The sequence below is a fragment of the Sus scrofa genome, chromosome 13, assembly GCF_000003025.6.
Source record: "Sus scrofa isolate TJ Tabasco breed Duroc chromosome 13, Sscrofa11.1, whole genome shotgun sequence".
In the NCBI taxonomy this organism is placed as follows: Eukaryota; Metazoa; Chordata; class Mammalia; order Artiodactyla; family Suidae; genus Sus; species Sus scrofa.
This window is the reverse complement of record NC_010455.5, coordinates 205,967,195-205,995,106: the sequence shown is the minus strand read 5'-3', so window position 1 is coordinate 205,995,106 and position 27,912 is coordinate 205,967,195. Positions and strand designations below refer to the sequence as shown.

Sequence of the window (27,912 nt, the reverse complement as noted above, 5' to 3'; positions counted from 1 at the left end):
CACAGTATCCTTCCTGCGTGTCCCAAAGAGGCCCTTCAACGCCCAGTCCGTCTGGAGGCCTCGGCCTTAAACCCTGGGTTTTGGGGGTAACAAGCAGTTTTTAATCGCAAATATTACTCAGCCTCGACCTTGGTGGCTGAACCCCACCCTATCAGGGAAACCGGGTAGCATGTAGGAATCCACTTCTTTTGCCTCGATGCCGCATGGCCTGTACCGAAACATAAGCATGATTCAAGAAACTTTGCTTTGAGAGTTTTGTTTTGTTTTTTAACTTTTAGGGCCGCACCTGAAGCATATGGAAGTTTCCAGGCAAGGGGTCGCATCAGAGCTGCAGCTGCCGGCCTACACCACAGCCAGAGCAACGTGGGATCCAAGCCACGTCTGTGACCTACACCACAGCTCACGGCAACGCCGGATCCTTAACCCACTGAGTGAGGTCAGGATCGAACCCGCATCGTCAGGGATGCTAGTCGGATTCTTAACCCGCTGAGCCACAATGGGAACTCCGCTTTGAGAGTTTTTATGGAGCTTTAAGAATAAGCAGCAATAGCCGGGGATGCGGGCAATTCAGGGCTGGACATGACTGGGTCTTTGGGGACCCTTTCGACCTTGAAGGTTTTTTGCAAACTGGGTGAGTGGCCAGTCCCCAGTGTCCGATTGAGAGAATGGGCAGTGAGCAGGGGTTATTGCTGGTCCACAGGATGGAAGCCGAGGGGGAGCTGGCCCACAGGCCTGGGCGATGCACCTGTTCTCCAGAGAAAATTGCTCCAAGAGAACAGCTGACACCATCGAGGGCACTGCTCCAAGCTCCAAAGGGGTGACTCCCGGGCATCCCTGGCTTTAATAAAGGCCAAAGACTTGGCCACCAAGGGACCAGTCACAATGACAGAGGTCCCTGCAGGCTCGCCATCCACCTCTGCAGGTGTGGGCTGCCTTTCACCTGCTCACACCTGGACTGGCCTGGCTTCGGGGTTCCAGGGGTTTGTCCTGCCGGCCTCTCAGGTAAATGCTGGGCGGGCAGAATCTCCCACATATCGGAGGAGAGTGTGGTTTCGTTTCAGGGCAATCCTGGCATCTGGCAGAATCTGAGTCCAGTTTTAAGGACACTGCCAAGTCAGCCCAGCTTCTGGAGAGACCCTGGGTCGGAGTGGTCCCAGGGGCTGTCCCTGGAGCGGATCACAGCGTCTGGAGCACCTGCTCCGAGACTCCCGGAGATGGCCGTCGGGTGTGTGCGGGTAGGATTCTGCCTGGGGCGGGGGTGGGGGGTGGCGCAGGACAGGACAGGCGCCTCCCCTGGTCTCTCCCCGCTCGGGGCCAGGACAGCCCGCAGCCCCAGTCCTGCCCACCCTGATGCCAGAGACTGTCGCTCCTCTCACCAGACCCCCTGCTGGGCGGACCCTCCGAGGAACCTGCCTCCGCCTCTTCCAGCCCTTCCAGGAATTGTTTACTCATTTCAGGCCAGTCCCCAGTGTCCGAAGCACAGAAGGACATAAAAGCCTGGCTTAAATGATCGACAGGACAGCCCAGCCCTGGAAATCCTGCTCTAAGATTAGTGCCAAGTGATGCCCAGGTTCGCGGGGCCAGCCAGCCGACTGGCATCTCCCTCCATGGAGAGCTGGACTGGACAGTGACAAGACGGCCACTCCTCACCCCCCACCCCCCTCACAGTTGAGCTGGTGGCCTCCCCCAGGGCAGATGGACGGATGCAAGCGCAGCCCTGGTTACACGCAGGCCCCACACTTGTGCACGGAGGGCGGGGGGCACAGGGATGCCCCCCCATGGCGCCTCACACCCTGTGGGCTTTGTGAGCGCTGCCTGGAGTCCACAATGGGCCCCGATCTCCCCCGAGACGTCTGTAATCGCTACACAACATCGCTGTTGTGCTTCCCCGTTGTGAACACAGTGAGTGGGTGGTTTGACCTCGCTGGTCTCCCCCGAAGCCCGGGATGGAGAACCTGACGGTGCTCGGAGAAACGCACACTAAACGAACGGCCCCCAAAGCATTTTTTAACATAAAAACACAGCTGTCCCTTCAGATAGTGATGTCTTGCTTTGCATTAGGGAAAAAAAAACCCATGTCTTGGCCCCAAAGAGACCCTAGGAGGCCCTGAAGATTGGGGTGCATTTATTTCCAGGAAGGGCTCTGCCTAGCAAGGGCTGGGAGAAGTCGCCCCGTCTGTCCCCTCCGGCCCTCCTGGGGGGCAGGGGGGCACTGCCCCTCTGCAGGGAAGAAGGGGGCTCACCTCTGCTCCACTTCTGCTGTCCCGGCCCCTCCGGCCTCCGAGGACGTCCCAGCCCCAGGCGCGGTCAGGCCCCTCACTGTTCATGGGCGTCATAAAACAGACCTGGGGCAGGTGGCTGTTTCCTTTACAGCCCAGAGCGCGACAGATGAAGCTGTGATGGACAGCGACCTGGCCTCCCTCTTTAAAGGCACAGGCGCCCTTTCCCCCATCTGTCCTTCTGAGAAATCACACTCCTTTCTTAGCGGCCCAAGGGACGTCCCAGACGACCCGCAGTGTGACTCGGGAGAGATGCTGTCACCTCCTGTGAGCCTGCAGACGTGACCCAGAAAGCAGAGTGGAGGAAGGGCCCTGGCCACCACGGCAGGGACCTGGAGGGTGTCCCTGTCTGTCTGGGCTGCGTCCTTGCGGACGGGCTGCTCCTCGGTGGCGGGGGACTGCAGTGTTTTTAAACCCGTTTCGTTTTTGGCGCTGGGGCTCACGATCTGCACAGTTTGGTTGGCTTTCAGATGTTGGGATTCAATGCTCCCCTCTGCCCCCCTCTCCCCTTAGGCCAAGGTTTCAAGAAAAACGCCTCTGAGGGCGCAGCTTCTGGGACAGCTGGCGGTGCAATTTTTCTTTATGGTTTTATAGCCACGACAAGCACAGCTATCTTGATGGAGCGCTTTCCAGGTTCCAGGAACTGTTCTGAGTGGTTTGCACGTTGACCAGGCAAGTTCCTAAGATCCTGAGGTGGCTGCGGATAGAGCCACAGCAGGACGGGGCCAACCCCTTCCTGTCCGCCCCCCCCACCAGCAGACGGGCTCCCCCCCACCCCAGGGTGGCCCAGATGGGCAGGGCTGTGCTGACCCCCGGGGCGGAGATACTCTGCACGCAGGCCTTCTTGAGAACCGGCCCCCTCCTGATGTGATGAGGGAGGGGCACCTTTGAGGGCAGAGGACCTGGGTGTGACCTCGTCCTGAAGATGCCCCCAGAGGAAACTGAACTTGAGAGCCAGCGGGTGATTAACTGTACCTGCTGGCGGGACTTTGTCCTCTGTGCGATAGCCTCGACTGTCTCCGTGATCCGACACCCCGTGGGAAAGTTTAATTACAGTGAAGCCAGAGGGAGTCACCCCGGGCTCACCGTGTCTGGGCTTGAGCGTGTGTCCAATGACGCCAGAGGTCCGGGGTCAGGGAGAATTCTATTGGGATCAACTCTGATCCAGCAACGCGATCCAGGGCGGAACACATGACAGGGTGACTCTTGCAAAACCCTAACTGAGCCTTTTTTTTTTTTTTTTTTTTTTCAAACCAAAGGTTTTCTTCCATTTGTGGACATAGCATGTTGCATGGTTGTAGAGACTGTAGAAGATAAATTAAAAACTAAAAAACCCAGAGTTCCCGTCATGGCTCAGGCCGAAACCATGAGGACGCAGGTTTAATCCCTGGCCTCGCTCAGTGGATTAAGGATCCGGAGGTGCTGTGACCTGTGGTGTAGGTCACAGACATGGCTCAGATCTGGTGTTGCTGTGGCTGTGATGTAGGCTGGCGGCTACAGCTCCGATCTGACCCCTAGCCTGGGAACCTCCATATGCTGCGGGAGCGGCCCTAAAACAAAACAAAACAAAACAAAACACTAAAAACCCAGATGACGCAAGAGGTTGAAATGAGCAGAAGGAGCCTTTCATGCAGCAATAACAAGTGTGTCCAGAAAGTAAAGAAAAACTGTTAGTAAGTGGGAGAGTGATGGGGGGTCTTAAGAGAGAAATCCACAAATCAGAACTGAAGGAGGAGTTCCCGTCGTGGCGCCGTGGTTAACGAATCCGACTAGGAACCATGAGGTTGCGGGTTCGGTCCCTGCCCTTGCTCAGTGGGTTAACGATCCGGCATTGCCGTGAGCTGTAGTGTAGGTTGCAGACACGGCTCGGATCCCGCGTTGCTGTGGTTCTGGCGTAGGCCGGTGGCTACAGCTCCGATTGGACCCCTAGCCTGGGAACCTCCATATGCCGCGGGAGTGGCCCAAGAAATAGCAAAAAGACAAAAAAAAAAAAAAAAAAAAAAAAAAAAAAAAAAAAAAAGAACTGAAGGAAATTGTTGAACTTGAAAAAATATCTGAAATAAAAATTTCACCGATGGGCTTAGAGCAGTTTGGAGTGAGCAGAGGAGTCACGGGGGTTGAAGACAGATTTTTAGAAAGTATCCAGTCTGAAGGGCAGAAAGGAAAAGATTAAAAAGATAAGAGCAAGCGTCCTTATGTACATGTAATTAGTCTCAGAAGGAAAGTTGAGAGAATGCTGCACAAAATGCCTTTAATGGGTTAATACTGAAAACCTGGACAAATTTGATGAAAACAAACATATGCACCGTGGAAGCTCCACGAAGGACACAGAGTTGGAGAAACAAAAAGAAAACCAGCGCATGACCCGGTCAAAGTGCTGAAGCCCAGAGATAAAGGAAAAACCCCTCCAAAGCATCCAGAGGAAGAAAGACACCTTCTTTGCAGGGAATAATGATCAAATCAAAGCTGGCTTCTCATCAGAAAAAGACGGAAGGCAGGGAAAAAATGAACAGACGTCTTTAGACTTGGTTTAAAACACAACGACAAAATTCGAAATGCAGGATTCTACACCCCGAAAACCTGTATTTCAAAATGAAGGCAAAACAGAGACATGTTCAGAGAAGCAAAAGCTGAGGGAATTAGTCACTGGCAGCTCTGCACTGCAAGAGATGTTAAAAGAAAAAGGGAAATTTTCAGGCTGAAGAGAGAGAACGCCACTCAGGAGTTGGCATCTGCAGGGAAAAATAAAGGCACTGGAAGTGGTAAAAAGGTAGGTCCCTATAAAAATTATCTTTGGAGTTCCCTGGTGGTGGAGCCGGTTAAGGATCCGGTGCCGTTGCTGCTGCGCCTTGGGTTCAGTCTCTGGCCCGGCCAAAGAAATAAAAACAAAAACAAAATTATCTTTAAGTTTAGGGAGTTCCCCTTGTGGTGCACTGGAAACAAGTCCAACTAGTATCCATGAGGATGGGGGTTTGATCCCTGGTCTCGCTCAGCGGGTTACGGATCCAGCATTGCCGTGAACTGTGGTGTAGGTCGAAGACGTGGCTCCGATCTGGCGTTGCTGTGGCCGTGGTGGAGGCCGGCGGCTGCAGCTCCAATTCCACCCTAGCCTGGGAACCTCCATATACCACACCTACGGCCCTAAAATGCAAAAAGAAAACAAAACAAAAAGCAAAAAAAGGGATCGTTAAGTTTCTTTGCATAATGTCTTCAAAAGACAGCTGGCTGTTTAAAGTAAAAAGCGGAACACTGTCCTTTGGAGCTTATAATGTGTGTAATTGTCTTAGTTGTTCCGTCTGCTCTGACAGATCACCCGGAATCGGGTCTTACAAACAACAGAAATTCACTTCTCGTGGCTCTGGAGGCTGGAGATTCTCACTGGAGCCTCCAGGGAGGGCGCACTGCCTGGTACACAGAGGGCACGGGGCCGAAGGGGCGAGGGGGCTCTCTGGGTCTCCTCTATAAGGGGGAATCCGCTCTCAGGACCTTCTGCCCTGGCAAAGGCCGCACCTCCACATGCCACCAAAGTGGCACTTGGGACCTCAACGTGTGCCTTCGGGGTGGGCAGTCACACAGGTTCAGCGTACAGCACAGATGCCAAGTCCCCGTGGCAATGGCTCTGGGGTGTGTGTGGGGGGGCTGCCGTGCTCAAAGTCCTTCCATTTTGCGCAAAGTGCTACGATCTTAACTCTAAATAGGTAAAAAGTTAAGGAGGCTTTAGAAATGGGCGAAGGATGCGGAAGACACGTGGAGAAGATGTACAGACGCAAAGAAACACAGGCAAGGAGGCTCACTACCCACAGGGAGCTGCGGACAGAGGCGCAGTGAGATACCGCTGCCAAACCCGCGTCGCCGGGGTCCCCGACGGCTGGCGAGCGCGCGGCGCAGCAGGAGCTCTCGGCCGCGGCTGGTGGGGACGCGACAGGGGGCAGCCACTTTCCAAGACAGGTCCTTCCACACGTAAAAGCACAAGGTAGCAGTTACGCTCCTGGCTGTTTCCACCCCAGGAGCTGAGAAGTCATGTCTACACGAAAGCCTCACCCAAATGTTTACAGCAGCTTTGGCCATGACCGCCAAAGCCTCTGAAGCAACCACGACGGCGCTCCCTCGCTGGGTGAAGGAACAAACTGTAGTCCTTCTAAAGAGAAAGGCGCTAGGCGGAGGCAATGACAAGGCACAGAGGGGCCTTGAATGCATATTACGCAACAAAGGAAGCCAACTGGCTGCCCGCTGTGGGATGCCAGCTCTGGACGTTCTGGAAAAAGCAAACAGTGGAGACAGTAAGAAGCTCTGTGGTTGTCAGGGGTGTCGGGGGGGGGTGCGGGTGACAAGACGGGGCACAGAGGACTCTGGGGGCAGAGGAGCTATGCGGAGGGACCCTGTGGGGGTGGACACATGTCATTACGCATCTGTCAGCACCCAGAGAATGAACAACACAGAGGGTGAGCCCTATGCACTTGGGCTGACACCCACATCAAGCTCTAACGCGGGGTGTTGACGGCGGGCGGGGAAGCGTGTGGGAACTCAGTGCTTTCACTCGGTTTGGCCATGAACCTGTAACACTGCTCTAAAAAATAAAGCCTCAATTAAAAAAGGGTAAGGGTGCCCAGGGAGATATCTAGAAAAACCAACTAAAAAAAAAAGTAACGCTGAAAAGTAGATATAGGAGTTTCCGTCATGGCGCAGCGGAAACAAATCTGACTACTATCCATGAAGATGCAGGTTCGATCCCTGAGCTCGCTCGGTGGGCTAAGGATCTGGCGTTGCGTGAGCTGTGGTGTAGGTCAAAGATGCGACTCAGATCCTGGGTTGCCTCGACTGCGGTGCAGGCCGGCGGCCACAGCTCCGCTTGGACCCCTCGCCTGGGAACCTCCATATACCGTGGGTGTGGCCCTAAAAAAAAAAGATAGAGATAAAAGAGCCAACAGAAGGAATAAAAAACAACACAAGTATTTGTCTAATTAACCCCACAGAAGGCTGAAGAGGGAGAACAGGGAAGCGAACCCAAGATCAACAGAAAACAAACAAACAAAAGGGCAGGATGGTGACGTAGCTGCAAGCACATCGACGAATACACTGCATGTAAATGGATATAGGAAGAAATAATACCAAAATTCCGTACAATCTTTCAGGAAACAGAGCAGAAAGCAACCCCCTCCCCCCCGATATGTTTGATAAGGCCACCACAACCCCACTATCGAAACATGGTAAAGACACGACAAGAACAACCTATAAGCCAACGTTCCACAAGAACGCAGACACAAAAAACCTTAATGTGTTAGTAGGAAATAAAATCGAAAACTATCCATAAAAAGGGAACAATCTTCCGTCAGGGTAGAGGTCCTGCATACCCTCTGTTAAACTTATTCCTAAATATTTTCCTAGGAATACTTCCTGGGAATACAAGTGGGGTTACCCCAGGAAAGCAAAGTTATTTAAACCGTTGAAAATCAGTCAGTATAATTCACTCTCAACAGAAGAAAAGTGAAAAATCGTATAGTTACCCTCGTAGGTGCAGAAAAAACATGTGACAAAATCTAACACCATGGAGTTCCTGTTGTGCCTCAGTGGAAACAAAACTGACTAATATCCATGAGGATGCGGGTTTGATCCCTGGCCTCGCTCCGTGGGGTAAGGATCCAGTGTTGCCGTAAGCGGTGGTGTAGCTCACAGATGTGACTCGGATCCGGCGTGGCTGTGGCTGTGGTGTAGACGGGCAGCAGCAGCTCTGACCTGACCCCTAATCTGGGAACTCCCATATGCCACACCTGCTGCCCTGAAAAACAAAACAAAACAAAACTAAACTAAACAAAATTAACACCTACTTCTGATGGAAAAAACCATTAGAAAACTAGGAGTAAAAAGAAACACCCTCAACCAATCTCAGGAGACACACAAAGAACATCAGATAAAATGAATGGAGAATTTTCTCAAAGAACATTGGACCAAACACTCATAGAAAACTAGCCGAAGAGGACACCCTCCACCTGAAAAAGGGAGGCTACAAATAATAGCAATAATAGCAATCTGCAGTTCATCTCACACCCACTGGTGACAGAATGAAGGCAAGTCCCCTAAGGGCGGGCTGAGGTCACTTTAATTGCACGGCAGGTTCAACCAGCGCAGCAAGACAAGCAAAAGAAATAAAAGCCAAACGGACTGGAATGTAAGAAGCAAAACTGTCTTCAGTGTCAGAAAGTGGGACCGTCTCTACGGAAAATCCTACGAGTGTATAAAATCAGTACCAGAACGAACCCCTGAAGGCATAAGCAAAGTCTCAAGATACTCCGTCAATGTACAAATATCTGTTCCATTTTTATAAATGAGCAGCAAACACATGGCAAATTAAACGAAGATCTCATTTGCAATAACACCGGAAAACAGCACAAGCTCAAGCTCGGGAACAGATTTAACAAAAGATAAGCCGGACTTGCTCCTGAAGCTGAGTGGAGGGACGGAGGGTGCCTGTGGTTGAAGGCTCAATAGTGTCACGACGTTACTGTTACCAAATTCACTTACACACTGAACGCAATCCCTGTCAAAGCTAGAGAAGGGTTTTTGAAAGAAATCAACAAGTTAGTTCTCTTTTTGGTTTTGGTTTTGGTGGAAGTTCCTGGGCCAGGGATGGAACCTGTGCCACAGCAGTGACCACACCAGATCCTTAACTCGCTGAGCCACCAGGGAACTCCAACAAGTTGATTCTTTATTCTAAAATTTAGAGGGACCCAAAGAACCAAAACAAAAGGAAGTACAGACATGGACAATGACCCATTCCCAAGCTCTGGCATTTGAGCCAGGGTGGTCTCGGGGTCGGGAGACATGCAAATGGAAGAAACAGAACAGGGACCCATATACAGAGAGACAATTTTCAACAAAGGTGCCAAAGTGGCCCAACGGGAAGGGAGGCTCTTTAACCAGGGGTGCCGTACCAACTGGATCCACAAGCCTGTCAACCCCTACCTCACACCACACACAACATCAGTTTGAAATGGATCACAGATTAAGCTGTAACAGCTATAACCCTAAACTTCCTAAAACTGTATCTTCGTGACCTTGGGGGTGGGAGAAACGGGGAGAGAAGGGGTTCTTAATGAAGACTCAGAAAGCACCAGACACACACACACAGAACTGTTCAATTAAGTTCATCCAGTTAAAAATGTCCGCTCATCAAATGACCAGTCACAAACTGGCAAAGGATGCTGGCTGTACATACACCTGACAACTGCATTCTATCCAAGAGTATGCGCTGCCCCCCACACCAGTGACAAAAACTGATACAAGAGCCTAAACATGAGAAAAATGCTTGAAATAGACACTTCACAAAATAAGGTATGCATGTACCAATGAGCACAGAAAGACACTTTCCCAATTTATTAAGTCATCCGAGAAGTGCAAATTTAAACCATAATGAAATGTGACTTTACACCTACTCGAAGGTCTAAAATTAAAAACACCAAGAATGCTGGTGTTGGGCTGGATGTGACACCTGGATCACGCATCCATGACAGGTGGGAATGCAAAATGCCACTGCAGGAAAAATTTGGCAGTTTCTTATAAAGTTAAACACACTTTATCACATGAGCCAGCAGCATCACTCCTAAGTCACACCGGAGATAAACGGCAAATACGACCACATAAGACGTGTGCGATGCTTAAAGGTAGCTTAACCCCAAACCGGAAAGTCCACTCCCAGGAGAATTCATGAACCGGCGATGGGGCGAGCATGAAACAGAGCAGCAGACAGTAAACAAACGACCTGCATGGGTCTGAGACACAGGATCCTGAGCGAGAGAAGGCAGACACCAGAGAGCCCTCACAGTGTGATTCCATTCTCATGAAACTGGAGAACAGGAAGAAGCCGTCTGCGGTGAAAGAAGTCAGAACCGCCGTTTCCCACGGGGTGGGTGGGAGAACTGGCTTGAAGAGAAGCCCAGGGCGTTTTCCCAGGCGTGGGAATGCGGCTTTGTCTTGGCCCGGGGGGGTGAGCACACGCGCACACGTCTTTAGGACGTCATCAGACCTATCCGTCACGTCTGTGTGTGCCCGTCACTGCACAGTTACCTGGGACACAGACGCGGCGGGGGAGGGGTGCCTGCCTCCGCCAATGCCAAGAGCTTGAACCTTTGTTTCCTGGAGGTGCGTGCACTCGTGCTCGGATGTCACCGTTCTCACTGTACAGTCGCGCCTCGGTATCCGCAGGGGGCAGGTTCCAAGACACCTCCCCGCAGGACACCCCAATCTGCTGATGCTCACATCCCTCGGCGTGGGCGGGTTGGGACCTGCGGACCCTAAGGGCCGGCGCTGCTGGATCCTGACATCGTCACTGCGGCGCCTGCATGCGGTACCACGGTTTGCCACCCACACCCTCACAGTGATGTGCCAAGTCCCGCTGCTGTCGCCTGGGCCACCCCAGGGGAGGGCGGACACACAGTGCCATGAAGCTAAAGAAAGCAGAAGTGGACGAAGCCCGAGGGAGACATCACGGAGACACGGGAACTCTCCCTCTGTACACTGAGCTCTTTTTGTTTTAAAAAATACACGTAAAGGCGACAGAGGCTCTGATTACAGAGCTGCTGGCGATGAGATTACACTAAAAATAGAAGACGGTGTTAAGAAGGGTCGTTATTTCCCATGATGTTTGTGCTCCAATGTCAAGCATTAGCTTGACTGGCAAGGGGCAAGGCAGCCAGCCCTCAGTGTGCAGGTTCAGACTTGAGGAAGCAGTTCCAGAGATCCGGCTTCAGCCGCTGAAACATGCCCCCCGGGTCACTGAAATGACACCTGTCGTTCAATGACAGCACGCCCCACGGGGCAGGCGCTGTGCTCAGCCCTTTTGCAGGAGTTATTTCGTGGATCCTGGGAAGAACCACGCGGGGGTGCAGCCTGGCTCCTCCTTCGCAGGGAAGCTGCAGTGCAGTGTAGACGGCAGTCTTCCTGAAGCCACTTCACCCAGACTGGCCCCGAAGGAGGGCAGCTGGACCGTCCCCGTTTCTTCGCTTGGGATCCTGTGAAGCCGCCCTGGACACATGGAACCGGGGCCCAGCAGTGCACCTGGAGGGGACCCAGGAAACCTGGGGGCATGGGCAACGGAGGCAAAGCAGGGATGTGGGGGCGTTAAGCAGGGGACTGGGGGCAGCTGCGTAGACGAGGGGTGAACTGTCCCCGCGGGGCAAGAAGCTGAGCACTTCTCCGTGTCCCTGTCTGGCTGGGGGGCCATGCTCGGGGTGCCAGCCCTCAGCACTTCTGGTCTGTCCCGCACACAAGTCCGCAGGCTGGACCTCGGCTCAGAAGGAAGAAGCTGGTTCACCAGGGCTCGAATCCTCTCAGGCCCTCCCTCCAAGGCAGCTGGACTCTGTGGGTTTTTTTTAATTTAAATATTTTATGGAACCCAACTTATCTCAAAATAGCTCATTCCGACATGTATCATTCCCAGGAAAACCTGGGCATGAGTGTCCACGGTGGTGGACTTGACATTGGCCGCAAAGTGGGAACATCTGAATATCCGTGAGCAGAACACCGCGTGGCTCTGCAGTCCCGTGGGGCGAGCGCTGACCTTCCCCGGAGCAGAGCAGCGCAGCCCCGCCAACCCCAGGCTGCGGGCAGGGCACAGGTGCCAAGGCCACAGGCTCGATTTCACGACACGTCCAGACAGGTCTGTCCGCGGAGATGGGGGCTGGGGTGGGACGGCCGGCCGGGAGCTGTGGGGCTTCCTGGATGACAGAAATGTCCTGGCATTTGAGAAAGATGATTCCACAACGAAGGGAATGCCCTGCAAACAACGGCATCTGTGCCCTTTGACATGGTGGGTTTTAGAGTTCCCTGGTGGTGCCGCAGGTTAAGGACCTGGCATCATCACTGCTGTGGCGCAGGCTCAGTTCCTGGCCCAGGAACTTCCACATGCTGCAGGTGCGGTCCAAAATAAATAAAACGGTAGGTTTCATGCCGTGTGACTCATGCTGCGGACGAAAGCATGAAATGTAACCATTATTCACGAGATGGTTTGAATTGCTTTTCTTCCGACGGAGTCTTCGAAATTCAGCGTGTATTTTGCGTTACAGCGCAGCAGCCTCCGGACAGCGGCTGGCTTTTGATACAGTGGTCCTCTCCTGGGGGGGGGGTGTCCCGAGAGCATCTCCAGCTTCCATGGCTGAGGCCCTTTTGGCTGCAGGGCTGAGAGTTTAGCCACAACGGGGCTGGAGCGAGTCCGAGACCCTAACTGGGATTTGTCTGTCTGAAGCTGTGGGGCGCAGGCGTGGGGGGACATTTCTCCGAGAGGCCCCTGCAGCCGAAGGACCTGAGGAGAGATACAGTCGGCCCTCTGGCCTGGCTTCTTCGGGTCTGGAGGCCTAAGGACTCCCTAAAAGGGTCGGGGGAGTACCCCCTGGCCGGGGAAAGGCAGACGTGTGCCCGGGAGACAAGCTGCTTGTCCCCTGCTAGAACTCTGGGGACCAGTCAATGGACAGCCAGCCACCCTGCCGCTCCCCGCCGGCCACCTGTCACCTCTGCCTGGCAGGAGCGCGTGCACACGTGCTGTGGGTGTTTCTGTGCACCCTGAGGCCCCAGCTTTCATCGTCCGCCTTAGAGAACAAGGACAAGGGGGCTGCTGGGAGCAGGTGGGTTTGAGGCACCACGATCTCTGCCCAGGAGACAGGGCAGGACGGGACAGCCACGTCCTCTGGAGCCAGGCCACCTGGGCCACGGCCCGAGGGCCTCCTGGGACGAGTGGCCAGCAGAGGTGCAGCTGGGCAAGGTGTCAGGCGACGGAAGATGCAGGCCTGGGGAAAGCAAGGATGGAGGGGACTGGGGGCCTGCGTCCCCACGGCAGGTGCTGGTTCAGTCCTGAGGCTGAATGAAGACACCGTCCCCCAGGTAAAGCGCCTCAGGGGCTGAGAGCAGCCGCAGGGAAAACAGTGAGGGCGCCGGGCTCTTCTGGACCCGTAGCTGCCACAGGCCCGCCCGCCCGTGCATGTGGGTGTGCTTCCCAGTCCTGGCTTTGATGGGGGGGGGGGGGCAGACGGCCTTCATTCAAGAAGGGGAATGGCCGTCTTCTAGAAAGTTTCCTTTCCTGAAGTAGAGGTGATTCTCCAAAGCTGCGTTAATTTTTGCTGGGCAGCAAAATGGCTCAGGTGTATACACTTTTTCACGTTCTCTTCCGTTATGGCCCATCGCAGGATACTGAACAGAGTTCCCTGGCTGCACAGTAGGACCTTGGTGTGTATCCATCCCCCCCCCACTACCCCCCGGCAACCACCCGTCGGTTCTCCACGTCTGAGTCTGTTCTGTTTTGTCGATAAGTCCATTCGTGTCGTATTTTAGATTCCACACGTGGTGACAACATACGATGTTTGTCTTCTGACTTAGTGTAGTGTGGTTGTCTCTAGGTCCATCCACGTTGCTGCAAAAAGCATTATGTCATTCCTTGGGCATCAGACTGACTTGTGAGCATTCAACTATCCACCAGGACAAAGCCTACGCTCTTTCACAGGAGAAAAGAAAATCCAGATGATCTAAAATGTAGCAAAAAGGCAAATGTGGATGGGTAAAAACATGAAGAAAGGAAATATAATTGACTGTTGAAAGCAAAAACTGGTAACGGGCTATTATGGGCTTTAAAACTTAGGTAGGAATAAAATGTACGATGCAGCACAAAGAATGAGGCCGGAGAAACAGGAGCTTGCTGCTCTGAGAGTCTTGCATGAGGTGACATCAGATAACAGAATTTAAAGGCAGACTGTGATGAGCTGATGATACATATGGAACACCAAAAGCAGCCACCGAGAAATAAAACAAAGAGGTACAGCTCATCCCTGCTCTAGGGGTTACGATTCGGTGCTCAAAGAAGAGATACAGACAGCCAGGAAGCACATGAAAAAATGCTCAACATCACTAATTATTGGAGAAATGCAAATCAAAACTACAGTGAGATACCACCTCACAGTGGTCAGCGTGGGCATCATTACTAAGTCCACAAATAACAAATACTGGAGAAGGTGTGGAGAAAAGGGAACCTGCCTACACTCTGGGTGGGAATGTAAGTTGGTACAACCACTATGGAAAACAGTATGGAGGTTCCTCAGAAAACAAAATATAGACCTACCACATGAACCATCAATCCCACTCCTGGGCCATATCTGGACAAAACTATCATTTAAAAAGATACCTATACCCCTATGTTCATTGCAGCACTATTCACAATAGCCAAGACAGGGACACAACCTTAGTGTCCATCTACAGATGAATGGATTAAGTAGACGGATATATATACACAATGGAATACTACTAAGCCATAAAAAAGAACAAAGTAATGCCATTTGCAGCAACTAGAGATTATCGCACTAAGCAAAGTTAAGTCAGAAAGAGAAAGACAAATACTACATGATATCACTTATATGTGGAATCTAAAATCTGGCACAAATGAACCATCTACAAAACAGAAACAGGTTCATAGACATAGAGAACAGACTTGTGGTTGCTAAGAGGGAGGAGGAGGGAGTGGGATGGTGGGGGAGTTTGGGGTTCGTAGATACAAACAATTACACTGAGAATGGATAAGCAATGAGGTCCTATGGTACAGCACAGGGAACTCCATCCAGCCCCTTGGGATAGATCACCATGGAAGACTGTAAGAAAGGAAATTATATATGCGGATGACTGGGTCACTTTGCTGTAAAGCAAAAATTGGCACCACATTGTAAATCATATATGCTTCAGAAATTTAAATAAAGAAGTATAGCTCATAAATCAAGAGTGGAGAAAAAAGTGGAATTAAAAAACGCTTGGTATCCAAAAGATGTAGAGAGAAAAATACCCAAAAGAGAATAAAGAGACAAACAGAAAATGAGTAACCAGGCAGCAGATTTAACCAGAAGCCTAACAATAATTACATTTAATGTAAATGGCTTAAAAAGTTAGTTAAAAAGCTGAGATTGCCAGAATTGATAATGCCGCCCCTAAGAAATCCATTTCAAACATAAAGACATTAAAAGGAAAGGGATGGAAAGGGATACAGCGTAGGAGCAGTAAGTGTGAGAAAGCTGCACTGGTTACCGTAACGTGAGATAAAGAAGCCTTTCAAACGAGGAACAGCTCCAATGGTAGAGGGCATATTTTTATCGGAATAAAGGGGCTGATCCATCGAGAAGGTGCAACAATTCTAAACAAGCATGCGCCCAATAACAGAAAACAAAAGTGAGAGAACTGAGAACTGAAATAACGCACCCACGACAGAGGTGGGTATTTCAATACTCTCCCTTCGGTGACCAATCGATAGAACGAAGAGACAAAAATAGGCGAAAGTACAGAAAACCTGAACTACACTATCAACTGACCTGACCTAATGGACATTTATAAACTCTTTCACCCAGGACCAAGAGTACAGATTCTTTTCAGGTGTACATGGAATAGTCACCAAGATACACCATGCACTGGAATCGATGAAAAAAGGCTGAAGTTACACAGTCACAATGGAATGAACAGAAACCAATAACAGCAAGTTCCCTGGGGGTTTCGTGACCAGGACTCGGTGCTTTCACCCCTGCGGCCTGGGTTCAGTCCTTGGTTTGGGAACTGAGACCCCCACATCAAGCTGCTGCATCCTGTGGCCAAGACAAACACACGGAAAGACAACTGGAAAACCAATAACGGAGAGACAACTGGAAAATACCCCAGTACTTGAAAATTAAACACCATACTTCTAAACAACAAATGGATCATAAAAGAAACCACAAGGTAAATTAGAACATATTTTAAGTTGAATGGAAATGAAAACACAGCACATCAAAATATATGAGACACGAAGTATGCTTGGAGGGAAATCTCTAGCTTTAAATTATTATGCATAAAGAAGAAAGATCTAAAATCAATGATCAAGCTTCTACCTTCCGTAGCTAGAAGAAGAAGAGCATGTTAGATCTGGATGGATAGAAGGAAAGAAGTAATAAACATAAGAGCAGGGATTAATGAAACAGGAAGCAAACGACTGAGAAAACGAATGAAACCCACTCTTTGGAAAAAGAAATCAATACAACTTCTAAACCTCTCGTTAACCTGATCAGTGTAGAAAGGGAGAAGACAGCAATTCCTAATACCGTGAGTGAAAGGGGGAATTACACTAGAAGCCTAAGGACCTAAAGAGGATCGTAAGGGCGTATATCAACAGCATCACATGCCAACAGACTCTTAGATGAAACCCAGGTGCAACGACACAGCTTCCTAAAATTAACCTCCGTAAATGGAAAACCTGAATGTACCTACTAAGTTGAATCCATACTTAAAAACCTTCCCACAAGGAAACTCCAAGCACAGATGGATTCATTGGTGATTTCTGTGAAGCATTTAAGGGAGAAATAAGGCCAACCCTACACAGACTCTTCCAGAACACAGAGGAGGCAGAACACTTCCCAATTCATTTTATAAGACAGATGAATATATTATAGGAAAAGAAAACTATGGACCTATATCCCTCATCAACGGGGATACGAAAATCCTTAATATTTGCAAATTTAATTCAAAACAAAAAGAAAATATGCCATGGCCAAATGGAGTGTATGCTAGGCCTGCGAGGTTAGTTTGATATTTTAAAATCAGTTGTTAGACTGGGTCACTTTGCTGTACAGCAGAAATCGACAGAAGATTGTAAATCAACTATACTTTTATAAAAATAAAAAAAATAAATGGATTATTAAAATTCACTACTAATTGGAGAGGTGAAAAAAAAAGATGACCTCAATACAGGCAGAAAAGCATTTGACAAAATTCAACACCCATTTATGATTAAAACACTCAACAAATGAGAAATAGAAATAAAAAAACAAAACAAACCAACCCTCAACCTGATAAAGGGCATCTACCAAAAAGCGCTATAGCTGACGTCATAACTGATGGTGAAAAATATCATACGTTCCCTCTGAGGTTGGCAACGAAGCATGAATCTCTACCTTCACACCTTCTATTCTATCACAGGAGCTATCCTAGCTAGTACGATAAAACAAGAAAAAAACAACAACAAAAGAAACAGAAGCCATCGGATTTGAAAGGAGGAAGCAATTCTCTATTTGCATATGTAGAAAATCATAGGAAATCTACAGAAAATACACTAGACTTAATAGGTGAGTGCAGCCAGGTCATACACAAAAGCCCATTGTACTTCTCTAAACGAAGAACTAGTGGAAATTGAAATTTTAAAAAATCCATTGATAATGGCATTGACATATGAAGCAGCGATAGGTTTGTCAATATCCATTGAAGAACTTTACACTGTCCACTAAAACACACCAGTGAAAGACATTAAAGGAAACACCCACGAATCAGAAGAAACACTCACGAATCAGAAGACTCCACGTGACTCAGACGGCAGTCCTTCCCAAGTTGCCCTCTGTATATTTAGCAGCATTTCCATCAAAATCCCAGCAGACTTTTTTGAGTAGCGATTGACAGGCTGCTCCTAAAATGTGTCTGAACATAAAAGGAACCTGGAAGGGGCCAAACGTTTTTGAAAAAGAAGACAGAACCATGGGATCCGCTCTTCCTGACTTCAAGGCTCACCGGGAACCCCGTAATCAGGACAGTGTGGCGCTGGTTGGAGGACGGACGCGGTTGTTAATGGAGCACCACAGTGAGTCCAAAGACCCCACACGTGTGCTCAACGGATTTGTGACAAAGGTGCCATGATAATTCAATGGGGGAGAGGACTCTTTTCTCAACAAGTGGATCTCTGTCCGGAGAAAGTGAACCTCAATTCCGATCGCCTCCACTTGAAGGGAGGCTAGACTCGGGACTTGCTGCCCAAGAATTGAGCAAGGAAAGGGGAAAAAAGCAACTTGACAGTGAAGGAGCCAGGGGCTCACGTGGGTCTCACGGACCCTATACCTTCTTTCCCAAGGTGCACACGCCCAGGCTGGTGGTGAGAAAAGCATCAGACGAGCCCAGATGGAAGAGCCATCGACAGACTCTTAAAGACTGCCAGGGTCACGACAGTGACGGTCACCTGAGACCCTGTCGGACCAGAGAAGACCAAGAAGGCCCAACGACTAAGTGTGGACTGGGGCCCGAAAGAGAAGAGGCAACGGGGAGAGAGAGCAGTGAAGGCCGAAGTAAGTGCGGGATCTAGTTAACGGCAAGAATGGCAAACAGCCAGAAAAATAGTTTACTACTAAGTCAAGGGCTTGATAAGCTTTTTAGGGTAAAAAGTGATTTCCTTTCCTTTCCTTTCTTTCTCTTTCTCTTTTCTTTTTTTTCTTTTATGGCCACAGTCATGGCTTAGGGACGTTCCCAGGCCAGGGACTGAATTTGAGCTGCAGCGGTGGCAACGTCAGAGCCTTTAAACCACTATGCTAGGCCAGGGATTGAACCCACACCTCTGTAGCGACCCGAGCCCCTGCAGTCAGATGCTTAACCCACTGGGCCACAGTGGGAACTCCAAAATGTGCTTTTCATGCGAGATAAAGTTAGAACTCATTTTTTATTCCAAGATCTACTTTCAAGAGAACTGAACTAAGAATTTTCATCAAGAGCTGCTCAGGCATAAAAAAGACTGAAAGCCACCAGGGCTCCTACGTAAACGCCGTCACTTTAAAGGTGAGACGCCAGGGCACAGACCGTCGGGGCCTCCCTCACACACCATCCAGCACAATACGGGCGGCGTCAAAATTCTACTCTGCAGCCAGCGAGCTTACAAAAGGTACAATTAAACTAACAACTACATCCTAAAAAGAAAAAAACAAACTTCAACTTTCACCTCAGGCCATACACAAAAATTAACTTGAAAGGGATCGCTGACCTAAATGCAGTTTATCTGCTCCCTATTGCAGGGATGTCGAGGACACCGGTAAAGTATAAATGCAGTACCACTCCACCCGCTGGAAGGACTGACACAAAAAAGACAGACGCTAGCAAGTGCTGCCGAGAAGGGGAAGCAGTGGGAGCTCTGGTCCGTGCCAGGTGGGAACGCGGGATGGTGCAGAAACAGGGCGTGGCGGTAGTTTCTATACCACACACATGCTTAACCCAGCAACCCCATTCCATCCCATTGACGCCAAGAGAAATAAAACTAGACACCCCTGCAAACGCTTGTCCTTGGATGCTCATGCTGCCTGATTTACAAAAGCCCCAACCGGAAGGACCCAGAGGCCCTTCAACAGATGAGCAGATAAACTGTGGTCCATTCACCCCTTGGAATATTACTCACCAGTGAAAAGGACCGAATCACTGATACACAAAATACAGGGACGAGTCTCAAAACCATTAGGTCGAGTCCAAAAAGAATACACATGTTACATAATTTCTTTTCTATGAAACTCTTGAAACAAATCTGTAACCTATGGGGTCGGGGAGCGGGTTGGTGGCTGATAGGGACCAGGAGGCGGGGGACAGGGTTGCGTGGGAAGAGGCCTAAGAAGACCTTTTCAGGGGATGTACGTGCTCCTTGTCTTGGTGCAATAAGATTGTGCACGACTTTCAAAGCATATCCAAATATACACTTAAATGGGAACATTTTATTATGTGTAAACCATACATACGTTAGAGTGATTTTAAAAACACCCCAAAAGGAAATGGAATTTTAATAAAACACCACCACTGTCTGGGTGGGGCACCCTGAAGGCTGGGCTTGCAAAGGGCTGGGCTTTTCACCTCCCCATCTAATGGGCAGGACAGGTACTGGACTCGGGGAGACAAGAGTGGGGTGTGGTCAGGGCCGGGCCGGGCTCCCTGGGGGCTGTGGGGGGGCAGAGCGTGGCTGCCTCTGCAGGGGAAGATGGCTTTAGATTCTGTAACAGATCCAGGCTCCAAATTCACTTCTTAGCTCATAATGCGATCACGGGGTAGCCTGGCGCTTTCTTTCTCTCTCTTTTTTCCTTTTAATTAAAAAAAAAAAAATGATAGCAGGGCCTTACCAGAGAGCTGCTTGATGGCCACAGGTCTCACTTTGTAGGGAGTTCTGCAAGAGAGAAGGCCGTTCCACAGTAAGATGCTGTCAAAGACGCTGGAGCACGTCTGGTACTAGAGATAAGCACTTGGGGTGAATTAGAATTCAGCGAATTAGGTCTTTTAAAAATCAGTTTCCTTGGCGCTTCTGAGCGTCCTCGTTCAGAAGAATTCTAAATACTTTAAATATAGCCCTTGAAGGATGGACCACCCGCTATCATGCTCATAGCTGGTTAATAAAACCAGCAAGCTGAATGCAGCTGGGACCGCAGAGAAGGGTCCTGGCCCACCCCACACCTGCCAGACAAAGGAAGCTCTCCCTCTTTGGCTGGGTTTGAGCTCCTGGGGACTCTTCCCCCAGATGCACAGAGAGATTGGTGTCATAACTCAGTGGAAAATGCACTGGCACCTTGGCGATGCCGGCCCGGGTAATGAGGAGACCCTCAGCGGTGGGGAGACAATGCTGGTGAGACTGGGGCCAGGCAGAAGGACAAGGACCTGTGACAACGGTGGGGAAGGCGATGAAGTCGATGGAAAGGAGGCAGAAAAGAGCAAACACGGTGATGGTCGATGACAGCTTATCTTTGTTTCTGGCTGCCCCCAGGGCATACGGAAATTTCAGGGCTAGGGATCGAACCCGTGCATGCCACGGCAGCAGCCTCAGCCACAGCAGTGCCAACACTGGGACTTTAACCCGCTGCACCGCCAGGGAACTCCGGAAACGGTTCGAAAAAATAGAGACACCTGGTGAAAGAGGCTTTTTTTTTTTTTTTTTTACACGCAGCAGTTTAGCCAAATTTTAGGATCTGGTAACAAGAGAGCTCTGAGGGCACGGGTGAACCAGGTTCCCAGCTCGGATTCAACTCCTAGCCTGGGAACTCCCATATGCCACAAGTGCAGCCATAAAAAGAAAAAGAAAAAAAAAATGGAAAAGAGGGCAGCTGTGCAGGGATGCCCGGGGCATCTTATGAGGGAGACACAGCAAGCGACGGGGTCACAGACAGAGAACCAGCTCAGGGCTGCCAAACACGTACAGAGTCTGCAAGGGTTCACACCAAACACAACGGTTAACCGTGAGTAATTGGGGGTGACACCTGTGGTTGAACAGTCACAGGCCACACGGAAAATTGTTTCCAATTTAAGACACCGGTAAAGTATAAACTTCCCAAGCGCGTGGCACGGTGGCTGAGGGAGGGACAGCCCCACGGTGGTCTCTGTCCAGGAGGCTCCTCCTGGCACAGGGAGTGACACCTGCCCAGCTGCCCTGGGAGTGCCTTGCTTAGCGAAAGGCTGTCTTCCCAAGGGCCCCGACAGTGGTTCTCTGGGATTTGGGGCATTTTTTGCCCCACGGCATGCGGGTCCTGGCAGATCGTGGACCGCCTTAGAATCCACGCAGCCTGAGGTGCGGCCCCACCTGTATGCAGGTGAGCCACAGCAACAATGAGCCTGGGGGGCTGGGGTGGGGCCTGAGGGCTGGTCAAGGGCAGCCCTAGCGCCTCTGGGCTCCCAGTGATGCGCGTAGCAGGGGGTCCCATCCTCCCCCGACCCACCCCGCAGCTGTCAGCCTTGCCAACACGCAGGGGCGAGGAGCCAGAGGTCAGGGAGGGGACACCTCGCTGGAACCCCCTGTGATGAGTGTGCCTGGGGTGGACTTTGAACCAGAGAGGCGGCCAGAGGCCGTGCTCCAGGCCACGTGTCAGCGCCACCCAGGACTGAGGCGAGGGGGCCGTCCCCGCCACCCCGTCTCCTCTTCCTCTGCCCTCAGGGGCCCCACAAGCAGCAGCACTGATGCGGGGCACTGGGTGGAGAGACGGGGCCCGCCCCGAGGGTGCAGGAAGGGGCCCCCCTCCCCCTCCAGTCCCCTGTTGCTCTTCTCTCCCGCCCCCTTCCCCACAGGCGGATGCTGGCAGCGGTGGTGATGGTGCAGAGCGGGTGCAGGAGGTGGGCCGGGGCCGTGGGGTCAGTGCTGGCTCTGCAAAGGTGCAGGGGGCGGGTGGGCAGAGTCAGAGCGGCAGGCGTATCCTGACGACTCCGGGTGGAGGAGGTGCGGATGACAGCAGCCCCCCAGCCCCCCAAGGTTATTCTTGGCTCCTCCACCCTTAATCCTCTTGACTGAACAACAGCCATGTTCTCAGAACCAATCACGCGGCTTCCACGACTGAACACACTCCTGGCTCGGCCTAAACCGAGGTGCACCTTCATTCCTTCTTCCTCATCGTCGGAACGGAGAGAGTCCACTTTCTTGAACTTCTGCATTTGTCTTTTTCCAGAATGCACCTGCCTGGACTCCAATACTCAAAACACGCTTAGCGGGAGCCACGCGGGAACTGGGGAGGTGGCCGCGCTCGCCATCCTGGGGAGGGCCCGGCCATCGCGTCGGGTGGAGAGCTTCGCGCATCACAACCCGGCCCAAACGGGAAACAAAGGAGCGTCGGTGCGGGGCACGCGTGCGCTCCGCCGTCCTGGCTCTCCCCTCGCGCCGTCTGCCCCGCTGCCCGCCCCTCTTTCCTCAGGCTCTTTAAGCTGGGGGGTCTCTTCTCTGATGAGGATCTTGAAGCGGCCAAGGTGGACACGGAGGGGGTGTTGTCAGAAGCGCCACATTGTCAAAGGGAACCAGGGGCCCCGAAGGAGCACTGGGCCAGATGCTCCGTCCTCGCAGTGCAATCTGAGCTGGGACGCGGGTCTTCTGTTTGTTGTCTTTAGGAATCAGGGTTGATTAGCAATCAGTTGTCTTTCTTCTCGGCTCCAAAACAGAGGAAGCGCCTCAGCCCGGTGCTCTGAGTCAGAGCCGCTCTGACTCCGGTGGCTGTGTTCCAGGGTCTCAGGGTGTTGAAAATGCTGCTCTGAATGTTCCCTGAGTGTTATGGCAGGACATTTTTTTTTTTAGGGCCATACCTGCAGCATATGGAGGTTCCCAGGCTGGGGGTCGAGTCGGAGCTGCAGCTGCCGGCCTACACCACAGCCACAGCAACGCCAGATCCGAGCCGCATCTGCGACCTACACCACAGCTCGTGGCAATGCCGGATCCTTAACCCACGGAGGGAGGCCAGGGATCAAACCCGTATCCTCATGGATCCTAGTCAGGTTTGTTACTGCTGAGCTACAATGGGAACTCCAGGCAGGACGTTTCTTCTTCTTCTTCTTCTTTTTTTTTTTTTTTACTTTTTGCCTTTTCTTGAGCCGCTCCTGCGGCATATGGAGGTTCCTAGGCCAGGTGTCCAATCGGAGCTGTAGCCACCAGCCTACGCCAGAGCCACAGCAACGTGGGATCCAAGCTGCAACCGAGACCCACACCACAGCTCACGGCAACGCTGGATCCCCAACCCACCGAGCAAGGCCAGGGATCGAACCCGCAATCTCACGGTTCCCAGTCGGATTCGTTAACCACTGTGCCACGCCAGGAACTCCAAGCAGGACATATTTTGAAGGAAGAGGCGGAAGGCCATGCTATTTGGTTTGAAATGAGCCCAAACCTTTAGGGCAGGCAGGCCCCCGACTTCTGATCAGTGTCCAGACGGTGACAGCCCAGAGCTCTTGGAATGGGGAGAGGAGGCCGTGGGAAGTGGCCCCTGTGAGCGTGAACCGAGAGGGAGGCAGGTGCTGTGGGGGCGGGGAGCCCGTCCCTGGAGGCGGCTCCTGAGTCTGAGGCTGGGGGACAGGCCCTGGCCAGGCCTGGCCCGGGGGCTGCAGGTCCTTCAGAGCTGGAGGAAGCGGCGGGGACGCGACCTGACTGGACGTTTTCTGGGAGAAACAAAATGTATCCAGCACTTTCCAAGAAAGGGAGACCCCGGGTGACCTTCTGGACGCTGGCGAGCAGAGCACCGCCCCGGGGTCCAGAGCGGCTCCTTGGTGTCCCCACGTTGCATCAGCAACTCTCTCCCCGGCTGCAGGTTGGAATCCCCCGGCGAGCTTTCAAAACTCCCTCAAAAATCTCCATTGACCTGGTCCTGGTTGGGGTCTGGTCATCAGCGCCTTTTTGAAGACCCCTGGGGGCCTGAACCCGCAGGCAGGGCTGACAGTCGCGGGTCTGGCTGGACCAGTTTATTTTGTGCATGTTTAGGATGAGGGGGCCCCCGGATGGCGGCTGGAAACGTGGAGCTGAGAGCTGGGGGCAGCGGAGCAGATGGGGGCTCGGTGGGGGCGCGGGTGGGGTGGGGGACGGGAGTGGGCTGGACGAAACCTCGGGGAACACGGCCTCTGACGGCGCTGAGAGCGGGCACACAGACACAGACGGGGAAGCGGATGGGGGGGCAGCCCCAAATGGAGAAAGGGCTGTGACCTCACATGCGGGGAGTGGACAAAGGGAGCGAGGGGCTGCCCGGGGGTCAGAGCAGTGACTAAGGGGGACTCGGCCAGCACCACTGCCACCTGGGAACCTGCAGAAACGCCTGTTCCGGGGCCCCACCCAGACCTAGCCAATCAGATGCGGGGGGGGGGGGGGGCTCTGCTTCAACCACCCCTGTGGTGCCAGGACCTGCCAGGACAGGAGGCTGGTGCCCTGGGGGACAACGGGCAGCTGGGCCAAGAGAAAGGTGGTGACCATATATCCCGGCTCTCGGCCTGGGCACTGCTGACGTTCAGGCAGGAGTGTCTGGGGTAGGGGTGCCCGGGCACCATGGAACATGGAGCTGCAGCCCTGGTCTCTGCCCACGGGGTGCCAGAGACCCCTTCTCTGTTGTGGCCAAAATGTCCCCTGACTTCACCAAGTGTCTTCCAGGGAACAAAACTGCCTCCCGCTGAGAAGGGCTGGCTCGGAAAAAAGTGCCAAACCAGAGCCGAGGAAGTGAGAGAATAGGAACAAACCACACACTGTTTCCATTAATTCAGGAAAAATGCCCTTTGGCTCCATCCAAGACCAGACTGCCCGGACAGGCACGTCCCCCTGATGGCATGATTTTAAGCTAGGGGACGTCAGGGGGACAGGTCACGCGTGACCTTCCTCATGAACAGAGTGGGGTCAGGCCCAAGCCTGCGCTGCGATCTACAGCAACCCCCCTGGAGCCTTTGGGGGTTCAGTCAGCATCACTCCTTCGGGGGAGCCGGGAGCCCAGAATCAGAGCGTAATCAGAGCCCAGCGCATGCGGGCAGAGGTGCCTGGTGAGGAGATTAAAAATCCAGGAGGTGACGGGGTGCAGGGGGAGGGACGGGGGGCCCCCATAGAAGCATCCAGATGCTGGGGGAGGACAATGCTGGGTGCCTGCCCCCGCGCTCAAGGCAGTGGGGGCTGCTTGCCTGGCTCTGCAGCAATGCCTTGATCAAGGAGCCTTGTGTCCTTGTCTGGAGCCCGGCATCCTGCACCCAGGCCGGCAGTGGCTGACAGGTGGCTTCTGGGGACAGAGGAAGAAGGGCAGGTGCTGGTCCCTGGGCCAGGACCTTGGTTGGGGGAATCTTTTCAGCACCTATGGAGGAGGTCCCGGGGACCCCATCACGGGGAGCCCACGGGCAGCCGGGACCCTCTGGTGGCCGCATGTTCGAGGGTCCTCCTGCACACGCACTCTCCCGCGGGCTGGAGCAGCCAGGTGGAGCCCCCCACCCCAGACACCCCCTCCCTGCCCTGCCAACTGGCCTCCCCATCTGGGCAGACGAGCTGGCTCGGGCTGGAGAGGCTCTGCTCAGCCCTTATCAGCCCTCTGGCCACACGCAGCCAGGTGGGCGGGACTCGAGTCCACAGAAGCCCGAGCCTCTTCCCTCCAGGCAGCGCCCGACTCCACTCGCAGGGCCCCAGGCCTCCTCCCGTCCTGTGTGGAGCAGCCGGGGGTAGCACTTGCCGCTTCCAGGACGTGTCCCAGGGCACCCAGCGTGGCCCAGAGGCCCTGGGCAGGGACTCTCCTGCGGCCCCTCCAGATGGACGGGGATGGGGGGGGGGCAGCTCTGCTACTGCCACGCAGAACCTCAGTTTTCCCACACGTAGAGCTGGTACTTTCTCGAAAAGTGACCAGCTCTGCCGAGGAGACGGCAGCCTCCTTGAGACCCTCCCAGCTGTGGTTTCAATTCAGATTCTCCTGCAGCAGTAAATTAAAGAAGAAGAAAGAAAAAAAACCCCGCCACGGACACCCTGCCGCGCGAGCAGATTCCCGTCGGACGCGCCACCGGAAGGGGCTGGCGACGCCGCTTACCGTTCGGAATTGGCGGGCATGGTGGGGTCGATGGACACCATGGCATCGTCTGTGGTCAGGAGTGAGATGGTCGTGTTCCTGGAAGACAGGAAAGGCCAGTGTCTCCCCCGTGGGTGGACCTCGGACCCGGGCCTCCCGGGAGGCAGCAGCGCCAGCGCCAGGCCCGTCCCGTCCAAAGGGTGGCGAGGACTCGGCCTCGAGCCCCTGGCCCTTGGCTCGTAAACCAAGTGAGCGGTTGAGGTGCTCTCTGGATGTGGGAGGGACTGGAAGTCCCGTTTGCGGGGTGGGGTGATGAACCCCCACCGTGGTGAAAAGAGCGTTTACACCAGCCAGGGATGAGTCCAGGGTCTGCCTTCGCACTTCATTTCCTGCGGGAGTCTGTCCAACGGCACGAACCTCTGCCACCAAACAGTTTTAAGGGGATAAGCTGACTCTTCCTCCCACCTCTCCCCTCGGGGGGGCGCCCCTCTCTTGCGGAGGGGTGGCCGCAATGCCCTGGCCTTCAGTCGTGCATTGTTAAAATCCATGCAGTGCAGGGGACACCTGAGTCCCAGGGCCGTTTTAAAGAATAACATTTATTTCTTAGCACAGGGCTTAATAAAAGACGCTTCGGGGGTTCCCTGGGGGCCCAGAGGGTTAAGAACCTGGTATTGTCACCCCTGTGGCTTGGGTTACTGCTGTGGCACAGGTTTGATGCCTGGCCTGGAAGCTTCCACATGCTGCAGCTGCAGACAAAAAAAGATGCCCCAAACTGTGGGTTATTTTTGGCTACTACAAGCTGCCCCTTGCTGGGATTTCAGACGTGGAATTTCATGCCTGAATCTCCTTTTTCTCACCTGACTCTGAAAGGCGCCCTATCACCTTCCTGGACCTGGATGGTACTCGAAAGTTAACAGCAGGTCCAAGTGGCTCCTGGTCACTCTCTTTAGTCGGGAAGTTAGGACGGAAAATCCACTTCCCCAACAAAGTGCTGACTTGGGAAAATGACTCTTCGGGAATTCTGATGGCTCTCGAAGGTCGATTTCTGGTCTTTTCGACTTACTTTCCATGTCAGTCTTCTCCGGGACGCTGACCTGTGAGGACTGCCCCACCCCCACAGAAGAGGTCCCTGCTGGGTCGTGTGGGGCTGGGGGACCAGAGCCCGAATATTCGTTCTCATCTCTTTCACCCTTTCTCCCAAAGAGAGGAACAAATGAAGATAAAGAGAAACTCTTGGAGGTCCCATCGTGGCGCGGCGGAAACGAATCCAACTAGGAACCACGAGGTTGCGGGTTTGATCCCTGGCCTTGCTCAGTGGGTTAAGGATCTGGTGTTGGTGTGAGCTGTGGAGTAGGTCGCAGACGTGGCTTGGATCCCACGTTGCTGTGGCTGTGGTGTAGGCCGGCAGCTGCAGCTCTGATTCGACCCCTAGCCTGGGACTCTCCATATGCCCCAGGTGCAGCCCTAAGAAGACCAAAAAAAAAAAAAAAAAAAAAGAAAGAAAGAAAGAAACTCTTAAGACTCGTTTCTGCCTAATTCCGCCCAGTGGTTCCCTCCTCCGTGCAGTGGCGTGGTGGCTGCTGGCGGGCAGGGGACAGCTGTGGCTGCATCCTCTG

At 52.7% G+C, this 27,912-nt stretch overlaps 1 protein-coding gene across 4 annotated transcripts in view; it reads right to left on the bottom strand.

The window, feature by feature from the left end:
• Positions 1 to 27,912, bottom strand: part of PDE9A (phosphodiesterase 9A) — a 96,640-nt gene that overhangs the window by 39,875 nt on the left and 28,853 nt on the right. For 2 of the 4 annotated variants that reach the window (XM_013981283.2, XM_005654079.2), the window contains exons 3-4: positions 26,318 to 26,395; positions 20,171 to 20,214 (exon numbers count right to left, since the gene is read on the bottom strand). In XM_013981283.2, the coding sequence (XP_013836737.2) occupies positions 20,171 to 20,214; positions 26,318 to 26,395 (122 nt within the window). Of the gene's footprint in view, positions 1 to 2,243; positions 2,741 to 3,254; positions 3,487 to 20,170; positions 20,215 to 26,317; positions 26,396 to 27,912 lie in introns of those variants that run through there. The other 2 variants (XM_013981289.2, XM_013981287.2) reach the window with 2 other exon arrangements.